Source organism: Myotis nattereri (genome assembly GCF_964212035.1).
Source record: "Myotis nattereri genome assembly, chromosome: 6".
In the NCBI taxonomy this organism is placed as follows: domain Eukaryota; kingdom Metazoa; phylum Chordata; class Mammalia; order Chiroptera; family Vespertilionidae; genus Myotis; species Myotis nattereri.
In genome coordinates, this window is record NC_138081.1 from 55,094,366 (window position 1) to 55,107,583 (window position 13,218).

At 39.1% G+C, this 13,218-nt stretch overlaps 1 protein-coding gene across 2 annotated transcripts in view; it reads right to left on the reverse strand.

Moving 5' to 3' along the window:
- The window catches only part of FBXL4 (F-box and leucine rich repeat protein 4), a 65,455-nt gene that overhangs the window by 6,242 nt on the left and 45,995 nt on the right, over positions 1 to 13,218 (reverse strand). For both annotated transcript variants that reach the window (XM_081094092.1, XM_081094093.1), the window contains exon 7: positions 807 to 878. In XM_081094092.1, coding sequence (XP_080950218.1) covers positions 807 to 878 — 72 coding nt within the window. The remainder of the gene's footprint in view (positions 1 to 806; positions 879 to 13,218) is intronic.

A 13,218-nucleotide genomic window follows, 5' to 3' on the forward strand; every position in this document is an offset into this window, starting at 1 on the left:
GGATCCTCTAAATCTGCCTTGAAGAGGAATGGACTGCTTACAACTATACTGGGAGATGCATTTCCTGGAAATGTGAGCACACATGCACGACACACACACATAACGAAGAATTCGATAGTCCCTTGAGTGTCAATATTATTTATAAGTCACATAATTTAGATGAAAAAGACTTAACTCATCCCATGAGCTCTTTCAATGACCCCTAAAGTACTAGTTTTAAATCTGGAAGGACTGTAGAGACTATCTAGTCATACAGTCCCTAGGCTTCTGGATTTCATGGACCAGTAAAATAATAATAATAATAACAATGATAATAATAATAATAAAATACCTGAGTTCTAACACAGAATATCCACCTTTTTATCTCACCCAGTAAGGCTTGTAAAAACAAACAAACAAAACACAAAATAAACCTATCTACTATCATCAACATTTCCAGAAATAATCTCAGAACTTAAAAAATTAATTAAGCTTTGTAAAAAACTCACTCAACTACTGACATCTGAGTATGACTGATCACTTATTTTATAAAGAAACCAGAGAAGTAGATAACTTGTCTACATCTCACTTGAGGCAGAACCAAACTCTTTCTGCCACACTATACTTCTCTTCTTGCTCTCATGGCTAAATAATGTCAACATTTCAAAGATATACTCTCCACTTTAAGAAAAATGTTTGAAAGTGGGGTTCAACTGTAAATCAGAAAAGCTGTGGGTGGGGGTGGGGTGGGATGAGTCAAGAAAAAATTCACCGAAGAGAAAAAAAGAGAATGAGCAACTGAGAATAACGAATTTTCAAATACTTACCATTACACAACTACCCAAACTGAGGTGTTGAAGCTCTGAGCAGAAGTTCAAAATGCTGAGCAGGGCTGTTTGCTGCCCCAGGGACCACATCAGAAGCAAACACAGAAAGTGAAAGAAAGTGAAACAAAGAGAAGAGGTCAATTAGACATTAAAGGCTGTCACTACTTCTCCTGAAACAGAGCTCAAAATCCAGGTTACAGACACCACAAATGCCATTTAATGAGTCCCCAGGTGCTCCCACCATTGATTGGCTGGGAGTCAAGGTAATCATTACCAGTCTCCAAGTAAGTTGTCACTTTGCATGTGGTTTTGCATGCCCTAAAGATACCTATACTCCCCATGACCTCTCATTTTATTTCCCAAACGTAAGCAATTTGAAAATCTGGTTAAGGCTGAACAACAAGACAAGCTAAACAACCTCCCCCTCCAAAAACAAACAAATAAAAAAAAAAAAACCGCAGTGGGCTGGTGACACTCTGAGGAACAGTGGCAGCTCTGACATTCACCGATCAGCAGCAGCCTGATGGAACTGCCAATAGAGTTGCCCGAAATCAGGAATGAGCTGGTGACTTTAATGTCAAAGGATTCTCTCTGCTGACAAGGATCCCAACAACCATTGAACACCTGTCACTAGCAACATGCTGACTGAAACATATATAATGTGCACTTTCTAGTTATGTTCCTGCCATTTCAGCCCATCTATCCTGTGCAATGCAATGAAACGCTCTCATCACTCAAGAAAGCCAAAGAAATGCTAGGCTGTGACATAATCCTGCTAACTAAAATATTTCTAAAGTCATAACTTCATTTGATGACATGTCTGCCATGAAAACTTGTAAAAAAAAATGCAGAACATTCAAATTTATAATTTTTATATTCTAAATGAAGAAAAAGGCTACTCCAACTTTGTGGCAAAATTTCTTTCTACATATTTGAACTAAAACATATCTAAGAAAGTTAAGATACTATAAAACCTATGTTTAATCTGTTGCAAGTGTCCAGAATCTGAACAATATTAGTTAGGGAGAGGTTGATAAATATGTCAATGACAATACAAAACATCTGTTCAAACCCAGATAAGATTCTCAATAAGAAAATAAAGTAATGAAATATTTCAGATAAAATAAACGTAAGGCAAAAATAAAATAATCCTAGTTATAATCGGCCCTAGAGAGATACTAGACTTAAGACTGGTTCACTATTGGGTGTTTCTTTAAATTTAAGAAAAAAGTTTATATTGATTTCATGCTTAAGTTTTAATACAACTTATAACATAAAAGGCAATCTCATGTAGCTCTCAGAATGTTGGCATTAGAAGAGATATATGAAGATAAGTTAATGTTCAGATTCTCCATAATACTTAACTATTTTAACTTATTAATAGATGGGGAAATGACATGGTTTGTTTTTATTAAAGTATCAGATCCTTACAACAAGATGATTTGTAAGATTTTCCCATGAGCAAGATCCAGAATATATTAGAGAATTTTTAGAGAAGATTCCATATATATATATATATATATATATTGCTTAAAGTATTACAAAGGGTATAACATATGTCTCCTTTCCCACCCCCCACCCCCCCGCCCTTGACAATCCCCGGGCCTCCCCTACCCCCCAGTGTCTTATGTCCATTGGTTATGCTTATATGCATGCATACAAGTCCTTTGGTTGATCTCTTACCCACCCCCCTCCTGCCCCCCCACCCTCCCCGGCCTTCCTGCTGTAGTTTGACAGTCTGTTCGAGGCAGCTCTGCCTCTGTATCTATTTTTGTTCATAAGTTTATAATGGTCTTTATTATCCAGAAATGAGTGAGATCATGTGGTATTTTTCCTTCATTGATTGGCTTATTTCACTTAGCATAATGCTCTCCAGTTCCATCCATGCCATTGCAAATGGTAAGAGTTCCTTCCTTTTTAGAGCAGCATAGTATTCCATCGTGTAGATGTATCAGTTTTCTAATCCATTCATCTACAGATGGGCACTTAGGCTGTTTCCAGATCTTAGCTATGGTGAATTGTGCTGCTATGAACATAGGGGTGCATATATCTTTTCTGAGTGGTGTTTCTGGTTTCTTGGGATATATTCCTAGGAGTGGGATCACAGGGTCAAATGGGAGTTCCATTTTCAGTTTTTTAAGGAAACTCCATACTGTCTTCCATAGTGGCTGCACCAGTCTGCATTCCCACCAGCAGTGCACAAGTGTTCCTTTTTCTCCACATCCTCTCCAGCACTTGTCGTTTGTTGATTTGTTGATGATAGCCAGTCTGACAGGTGTGAGATGGTACCTCATTGTTGTTTTGATTTGCATCTCTCGGATGATTAGTGACTTTGAGCATGTTTTCATATGTCTCTTGGCTTTCTGAATGTCCTCTTTTGAAAGGTGTCTATTTAGGTCCTTTGCCCATTTTCTGATTGGATTGTTTATCTTCCTTTTGTTAAGTTGTATGAGTTCCCTATAAATTTTGGAGATTAGGCCCTTATCAGATATGACATTGGCAAATATGTTTTCCCACGCAGTGGGTTTTCTTGTCGTTTTGTTGATGGTTTCTTTTGCTGTGCAGAAGCTTTTTATTTTGATGTAGTCCCATTTGTTTATTTTTTCTTTAGTTTCCATTGCCCTAGGAGCTGTATCGGTTAAGAAATTGCTTCGGCATATGTCTGAGATTTTGTTGCCTTTGGATTCTTCTAGTATTTGTATGGTTTCCTGTCGTATATTTAAGTCCTTTATCCATTTTGAGTTTATTTTTGTGTATGGTGTAAGTTGGTGGTCTAGTTTCATTTTCTTGCATGTATCTGTCCAATTTTCCCAACACCATTTATTGAAGAGACTATCTTGACTCCATTGTATGTTCTTGCCTCCTTTGTCAAACATTAATTGAGCGTATTGGTTGGGGCTGATTTCTGGGCTCTCTATTCTATTCCATTGATCTATATGTCTGTTCTTGTGCCAGTACCAGGCAGTTTTGAGAACAGTGGCTTTGTAATACAGCTTGATATCTGGTATTGAGATCCCACCTACTTTGTTCTTTCTCAGGATTGCTGCAGCTATTCGGGGTCGTTTTTTATTCCAGATGAATTTTTGGAGAGTACGTTCTAGGTCTGTGAAATATGCCATTGGTATTTTAATGGGAAGTGCACTGAATTTATAGATTGCTTTGGGCAGTATGGACATTTTAATGATGTTGATTCTACCAATCCAAGAACATGGTATGTTCTTCCATCTGTTTATGTCTTCCTCTATATCTTTTTTCAACGTCCTGTAGTTTTCTGAGTAGAGGTCTTTTACCTCTTTAGTTAAGTTTATTCCTAGGTAGCTTAATTTTTTTGGTGCGATGGTAAATGGGATTGCTTTTTTAGTCTCTCTTTCTGCACATTCACTATTGGTGTAGAAATGCCATAGATTTCTTGGCGTTAATTTTGTATCCTGCTACATTGCCGAATTCTTTTATTAAGTCTAATAGTTTATTGATGGAGTCTTTAGGGTTTTTTAAGTATAATATCATGTCATCTGCAAATAAGGACAGTTTTACTTCTTCTTTTCCAATTTGGATGCCTTTTATTTCTTCTTCTTGTCTAATTGCAATGGCTAACACTTCCAGTACTATGTCGAACAGAAGTGGTGAGAGTGGGCATCCCTGTCTTGTTCCTGTTCTTAGGGCAAATGGTGTTAGTTTTTGTCCATTGAGTATGATGTTGGCTGTGGGCCTGTCATATATGGCTTTTATTATGTTGAGGTATGATCCTTCAATTCCCACCTTGCTGAGAGTTTTTATCAAAAATGGGTGTTGAATTTTGTCAAACGCTTTTTCTGCATCAATTGATATGACTATGTTTTTTTTTTCTTTCAATTTGTTTATGTGATGTATCACGTTTATTGATTTGCGGATATTGTACCATCCTTGCATCCCTGGGATAAATCCTACTTGGTCATGGTGTATGATCTTTCTGATGTACTGCTGGATCTGATTTGCTAAGATTTTGTTGAGGATTTTGGCATCTATGTTCATGAGGGATATTGGCCTGTAATTCTCTTTCATTGTGCTGTCTTTACCTGGTTTTGGTATTAGGGTGATGCTGGATTCATAGAATGAGCTTGGAAGTGTTCCTTCCTCTTGGATTTTTTGTAGTAGTCTGAGGAGGATAGGTTTTAGTTCTTCCTTGAATGTTTGGTAAAACTCCCCTGTGAAGCCGTCTGTCTGGTCCTGGGCTTTTGTTTGCTGGAAGCTTTTTGATGACTGCTTCAATTTCTTCCATAGTTATTGGCCTGTTGAGATTTTTAGATTCTTCCTGATTAAGTTTTGGAATGTTGTATTTTTCTAGGAATATGTCCATTTCCTCCAGGTTGTGTAGTTTGTTGAAGTAGAGTTGTCCATATTTTTTAACAATCATTTGTATTTCTGTGGGATCTGTTGTTATTTCACCTCTATCATTTCTGATTTTGTTGATTTGGGTCCTTTCTCTTTGCTTCTTGGTGAGCCTGGCTAGAGGTTTGTCAATCTTGTTTATCCTTTCAAAGAACCAGGTCTTTGTTTTATTGATTTTCTGTATTGTTTTTTTGGTCTCTATGTTATTTATTTCTGTTCTAATCTTTATTATCTCCTTCCTTCTGCTCACTCTGGGCTTTTCTTGTTGCTCTTTCTAATTCTTTGAGCTGTAGATTTAGATGATTTACTACCATTTTTTCTTGTTTGTTGAGATAGGCCTGTAGAGCTATAAACTTCCCTCTCAGGACTGCTTTCATTGAGTCCCAAAGGTTTTGGATTGTTGTGTTTTCATTGTCATTAGTTTCCAGGATGTTTTTAATTTCTTCTTTGATCTCATTGGTAACCCAATCAATAATTAATAATGTGCTATTCAGCTTCCAAGTGTTTGAATATTTTGAGTTGTTTTTATTATAGTTTATTTCTAATATTATGGCCTTGTGATCTGAGAAGATGCTTGGTATGATTTCAATCTTCTTGAATTTGGGGAGACTTTGTTTGTGACCCAATATGTGGTCTATTTTTGAAGATGTCCCATGAGCACTTGAGAAGAACGTATATTTTGTGGCTTTGGGGTGAAGTGTTCTGAAGATGTCAATTAAGTCCATCTGATCTAGTGAGTCATTTAGGATTGCTGTTTCTTTGCTGAGTTTTTTTCTAGCGGATTTATCCAGTGATGTCAGTGGTGTATTAAAGTCCCCTACTATGATTGTATTGTTGTCGATCTCTCCCCTGATATCTTCCAGGAGTTTTCTTATGTATGTGGGTGCTCCTGCATTGGGTGCATATATGTTTATCAGGGTTATATCCTCTTGTTGTATTGATCCCTTTAGTATTATGAAGTGACCTTCCTTATCTCTTGTTATGGCCTTCACTTTGAGGTCTATTTTGTCTGATATAAGTATTGCTACCCCAGCTTTTTATTTTTTTTTCATTTCCATTTGCCTGAAAGATTATTTTTCCATCCCTTCACTTTCAGTCTGTGTGAGTCCCTTCTAATGAGGTGGGTCTCTTGTAGACAGCAAATATATGGGTCATGTTTTTTACCCATTCAGCCACTCGATGTCTTTTGATTGGACCATTTAGTCCATTTACGTTTAAAGTTATTATTGAAAGGTATTTGTTTGTAGCCATTTCTATTTTTTGTGTGTGTGTGTGGGTGTGTGTGTGGCTGTTTTCTTTCTGGGCTTTTTAGTTCTTCTTTTTACACCAGTCCCTTTAGCATTTCTTGCATTGCTGGCTTGGTTGTGATAAACTCCCTTAGCCTTTTTTTTGTCTGTGAAGCTTCTTATTTCCCCTTCAATTTTGAATGATAGCCTTGCTGGATAGAGTATTCTTGGATTCAGTCCTTTGCTTTGCATCACTTTGTAAATTTCTGTCCATTCTTTTCTGGCCTGATGTGTTTCTGTTGAGAAATCATTTGATAATCTGATGGGGGATCCTTTGTAGGTAACTCTCTGTTTCTCTCTTGCAGCCTTTAAGATTCTCTCTTTGTCTTGTACATTTGCCATCGTTATTATGACGTGTCTTGGTGTGGGTCTTTTGGGGTTCATCTTGCCTGGGACTCTCTGTACTTGTGTAACTTTTTTCTTCCCCATATCTGGGAAGTTTTCTGACATTATTTCTTCAAATAGATTTTCTAATTCTTGCTGCTCTTCTTGTCCTTCTTGCAGCCCTATTATGCGTATGTTACTTCGTTTCATGTTGTCCCGAAGCTCCCTTAGGCTCTCCTCCTGCTTTTTAATTTTTTTCTCCAATTGCTGTTCAGATTGAGCTTGTTTCTCTGCCTTATCTTCTAATTCACTAATTCGGTCATCTGCTTCTTCTAGTCTGCTGTTGAAACTTTCCATGGTGTTTTTGACTGTAGCTATATCACTTTTCATTTCTTCCTGATTCTTGCATAGGTTGTTGATTTTCTCATCCATCCGGTGAATGAATTGTACAACCATTATTCTGAATTCTTTTTCTGTCATGTTGCATGCTTCAACTTCATTAATTTCCTTTCTTGGAGACTCCTCATTGTCTTTCCTCTGGGTGTTGTTTTGTCTCTTCATTCTGATTATCTCCTGATGGTTCAAATGTCGAGTTGTGTGGGCTTGGGCCGTGTGCAGTGGGAGCCTCCCACCACCCTAGTGTCACTGAAGAGCTCTGACACTAAGATGTGTGGTTGTTGTGGGTTGGTGGGAACCAGGCTCGCTCAGAGTCAGTGTTGTCAGCGCTCAATGTGGCCTCGTACGCGCCCTTAGAATCAGGGACCCTGCCTGCACCGTGCTGAAACAGAGAACCCCCTGGAGCGTGTTGAAAACCAGAGCCCCCTAGCGTGTGCCAGGAGTCAGAGTTCCCCAAGAATCCAGTATCAGAGTCTTTGTTGCTTCGCGCGACCTTGCCTTGAGAATCAGGGTCCCTGTGTGCCCTTGCACCAGGAATTGGAGTCACTGGCTCTTAATATGAATGCACAGGAAATCAGGATCTCAGGCGCAGGTGATAAGAAACACAGTCAAGTCACTGGTGCTTGGTGCTGCCTCCTGCCCAGAGAATCGGGGTCCCTGGGCCTGTGATATGCGGGACAAATTCCCAGTGTTCGCGCAATTGCTCCCAGCCCAGGGCTCAGAAGCCGGCAGTGCGCGTAGGATCAGTTCCAAGGTGCTCGAGCACTTCCAGGCTAAAGTTCCTGGAGCGCTGAGGCCCCGGCAAGGGGTGGGTCTATCAGTTAGTTACTCTGGCGCTGCCCGCAAGCCTGCGGGAAGGGGGGATGGGCTCTGTTACTCACGGATCTGCCGCAGGGGATTTCTGAACTTTTGGTGTCCGCAGGTCTGTAGCTGTGGTCACAGGTCTCTGTCCCCCGTGGCTGCAGGGTCCTGGTATGCGTCTGAGATCAGACTGGGTGGTGCTGAGGCCAGGATCCTAGTCTTCAGCAGCTCTGTTTCCCAAGATGGCGTGGTCGCTGTGCCTGTGCTGGCCGCCCAGGAGTGTCCGCGCAGGGAGCGGGACTCCACCGCCTAAGACTGCCTGGTTTAGCAGCCCCTTAGAAGACCTGCAGAATCTAACTGTCCCTAGCTCATACACACACACCACACACGTCCACACACTCCTCTATCACTTCCTTGCGCTCTTACACTCTCTCCCTCCCTACCTTCCTGCTGGTCGCCATTTTGTCTGTTCTCCATATGTTCTTGTAAGAAATTTTAAATTAACAGAAACACACACACACTTTATCATAGAATTTGTTTGGTAATGTATTTTTAAATTACTTACTACCATTCCTTAATCATATTCTTTTTTTTTTTTTAAAAAAATATTTTATTGATTTTTTACAGAGAGGAAGGGAGAGGGATAGAGTTAGAAACATCAATCAGCTGCCTCCTACACACCCCCTGCTGGGGATGTGCCCACAACCAAGGCACATGCCCTTGACTGGAATCGAACCTGGGACCCTTGAGTCCACAGGCCGACGCTCTATCCACTGGGCCAAACCGGTCAGGGCCTTAATCATATTCTTTACTGATGTTTCCGTTAGCCCAGTGGTTCTCAACCTTCTGGCCCTTACATACAGTTCCTCATGTGATCCAACCATAAAATTATTTTCGTTGCTACTTCATAACTGTAATGTTGCTACTGTTATGAATCGTAATGTAAATATCTGATATGCAGGATGGTCTTAGGCGACTCCTGTGAAAGGGTCGTTCGACTGCCAAGGGGTTGCGACCCACAGGTTGAGAACCGCTGCATTAGGTTGTTTCTTCCTTCTTGACTTGTAGGAATTCTTTTTTTTTTATGCTGAATACCAATCTTTGTCAGTTACATGCATTATAAATATATTCCCTAAATCTAAGACTTGTCTTTTTGCTTTGTTTATAGAATCTTCTGAGACATGAAATTTTAAATTTTAATAGTCACATCTATCTTTACATGTGTATTCTGTTGTCTTTTCAAAAAAGTCCCTCTTTGCCCACAGAAGGATATTCTTCTATTATTATTTTTTGAATGACAACTTTAAAATTTTTCTTCTTTGCACTTAGGTTTTAATCCAACTGAAATTGATTTTTATACATGGTAAGGTACCAAATTTCATGCTTTTCTCCTTAGGAATAACCTCTTGTCCCAGTTCAATTTACTGAAGAGTCTATCTTATTCACTGATTCGTGATGCTTTCTGTCATATATCAAGTTCCCTTGTATGTGTGAGTCTACTTCTGGGTCATTGTGTTTCACTGGTCTACTTGCCTTTTCCGACGCTAACACTTCAGTCTTATTATACATGCAGGCAGGAGAAGGGAGGCCCACGAAGAGAGAAACAGAGGCCTCTGGCCAACAGCTCTAAGAGGAACTCTGCCAATAGCCACATGTAGTAAGTCTATAAATCTAGTAAGGAGAATACCCTTTCTTCATTCTGTAAAACACTAAAGAGCCTTTTGCTCTTTCATATTTTAGAATCATCTTAAAATATTTTAGTTTATCTTTTAAAAATATGAAAGGTTTGTTTTTCTTTCTTCCCCCATGATCATTATTTAATTTACTGGCACTTTATCAATTTCTGTGTCATTATCATTTATTATATCTGACACCCTCTTCCTGAAATGTTCTTGTTGAAAACTATTTTTAATAGTTCTTTTAGTGAGCATCCATGAGTGGTAAAATCTTAACAACAAACATATACTGAGTAGTTATTAACATGTCAGCATTGCTGTAAATTTTTTCTTAAAATATTCTTTAAATGGTTGACAGTATTACAGATAGCTCCCATTTCCCCCCCTTTATCCTCCTCTGCCCAGCCCCTACCCCCCGCCCCCAGGGCTTCATCACCCTAATGTCAGTGTCCATGGGCAGTGCATATAAATATATTTGGTTTATCTCTCCTCGTCCCCCCACCCCTACATCAAGGTATGCCTCCCTGCCTCAGGTCTTAATTTGCTAGTCAATTCATTTTGTTCATTAAATTCCACAAATAAGTGAGATTAGGTGATATCTGTCTTTCTCTGATTGGTGCTATAGATTCTTTATATAAATTAATCCTCACAACACCCTGTTCATGTAATAAATATTTACTGAATGCCTACTATGTGTTAAGTACTGTTCTGGCACTTGGGATATATCAGTCTACATGGCAGAAAATAACCTATAAGGTACACATCATTATTCTATTTATAGATAAGGAATCTGAATCACAGAAAGTTAAATAATATATTGAGCCTTTATATATCTCCTCAATCTTGAATGAAAGTTTAGCCAGGCGTAACATGGATTCCAGTTATCTTCTTTCATCATTTTGAAAGTTTTGCTCCATTACCTATCAGCCTCCATTATTTTGATAAGAAGTCTACTGTCAGTCTAATTATCTTCCTCTGTAAGTAATGTCTTTTCTCTCTGATAGCTCTTGTCCCTTTCTCATTTATATTCTGCAATTCCATCACATGTCTAGGTAAAAATTTATTTAATTTATCCTGTTTGGTATCCCAAGTGAACATTTATTTGAAGACTTACATCTTTTTTCATAAACAATCAAGAGAATTGTTTCATTAACAATTCTCTCTTCAAATATGGCTTCTCCATCATTTCTTCCATTTTTTTCTTCTGGAACTCTAATTAAATGAATTTTGGAGTCTCCCAAGTATCAGTGCCTATAGTGGTATTAAAAATTTGTCCACAAATTGTTCTATACTTCTTCCTCCCAGAGGTGAAACGTAATTCTTCCCCCTTTGTGGGTGGGATGGACTTAGCGACTTACTTCTAACAAACGAAACATAGAAGTGACAGTATGTTAGGTTACTATGATGGCTAATATTACATATCAATCTGATTAGGCCACAGGGTTCCCAGATATTTGGTCCAACACTATTCTGACCGTTTCTGTGAGGGTGTTTTTGGGTGAGATTAATGTTTAATCAGTATACCAAGGAAAGCAGAGTATTCTCTAATGTTGGTGGACCTCATCCAGTCAGTCAAAGATCTGAATAGAACAAAAGGCTGACACTCCCCCAGGTAACAGAGAATTCTCCCTTTAAATTGGGACATCGGCTTACTCCTGATTTCAGACTCAAACTGAAACATCAGAGCTTCCTGGGTCTCAGTCTGTAGGCCTTCACACTGGAGCTACATCATTGTCTCCCCTGACAATGAGTCTCTGGCTTCCCAACTCACTGTGTAGGACTTGGGGCTGGCCAGCCTCCGTAACCACATGAGCCAATTCCTTACCATCAAGATACACACATACACTCCCTCTCATTCCTGTATTCCTGGAGAACTCTAACTAATAGTTATAAGAGGGCTGTGGCTCCCTCCCCCATTGCTCATTTAGGAAAAGCCAGCTGTCATGCCATGAGAACACGCAGGCAGGTGAAGGGAGGCCCACGAAAAGAGAAACAGAGGCCTCTGGCCAACAGCTCTAAGAGGAACTCTGCCAACAGCCACATGTGTGAGTTTAGAAGCTGATCCTCCAGGTGCAGCCAAGCCCTGAGATGACTGCAGCCTTGGCAAAAACGGCTGCAACCCTGTTGGGAAGCCTGAGCCAAAACTGCCCAGGCAAACACTCCCAGACTCCTGACCTACAGAAATTGTGTGCTATCATGAACATGGGTTTTTCTTTTAAACCACTAAGTTTGGGGGCAACTGACAGACTGCAATAGATTAAAAACAATAAGATATAAACTACTTACAGCAGTGCCTGATATTCAAGGCTTTTATAAATTTAAGTGCATTCCTCAGACTTCTCTTCCAACTTAACAGTTTTTTGTATCTAATTTAGAATTTATCAACTTACTTTTTATTATAATGACTACCACTTATTTTCTAGATTTCTAATCATTCTTTTTCACAACTACTTATCTTGCTATTTTAGTCTATTTATAGTCCATAATTTCTTATGTTTATTTTAAAAAATATTTTTCCTTGTTCTGTTTAAAAATATGTTTTCATTTACTTATTTGAACTCCAACCCCTTTCAGTCTTTATTCTTCCCTGTTTAGGGGCCTCACAAATTGCCCCACTCAGAATCAGGACTTAAGACAGTTTATGTCTTTCGGAGGAAAGCCCAGGTGCTTTTTTCATCAACAGGCAGGGTGGTTTGCATTTTTACTTACTTAATTTATAGATATGCATTCTGCCAAATAAACTGTCACAGAAAGAAGAAAATACGAGGGCAGTGTTGATAGCCAACAGAAGTAAACATCAACTACTTTTGTTGTCTTCTGGTTCATGAAGATGAAGGCAGCAGGGTCCTTGAAACTGTTGTCCCAGCCAGTAAACAGCTGCTAAACCACATTTAAGGATTACTGTCATATACTAGTCCCCCACAATACCTGTAATCAGTTTTTTCACTTCTTCAGATTCTTTCAATTTATGCTCTATCATTCTTGAAGTGAGGCAATCAAAACTAGATGCAGGTGTTCCACTTATAACTCCAACTTTTAAAAAAACACTCTTGGTTTTCTTGTCTGCTGCTAAGCAACAGAATGACAATCTTACTGAGTTACCTGTCATGCCCCATCTCACCCCCACCCCAGATTTTTTTTCCAAAGAAAGAAAAGTTAAACAGGCTCCAATGTCTAACACTAATCCCTACTGGTTTAGTAAAAGCACAGGACTTCGCTTAAAGACACTTTTTAGGCAGTATGTTAAAAAGTTATTCTTATGCCATCCTTTACAAGTTGTAATAGTTTGCTAGGGCTGATAGAACAGAGTACCATAGGCTAGGTAGCTTAAGCAACATTAATTTTTTCATAATTCTGAAGGCTAGAAGTCTGAGATCAAGGTGTCAGTAGGGTGAGCTTCTTCTAAGGCCTCACTTCTTGCCTTGAAACCGACCATCTTTCAGTGTCTTTACGTGGTCTTCCCTGTATGGTATCTGTGTCCTGATCTCCTCTTCTTATAAAGACACCAGTCATATTGAATTAGAGCTTACACTATTGACCTCACTTAACCTTAATTAGCTC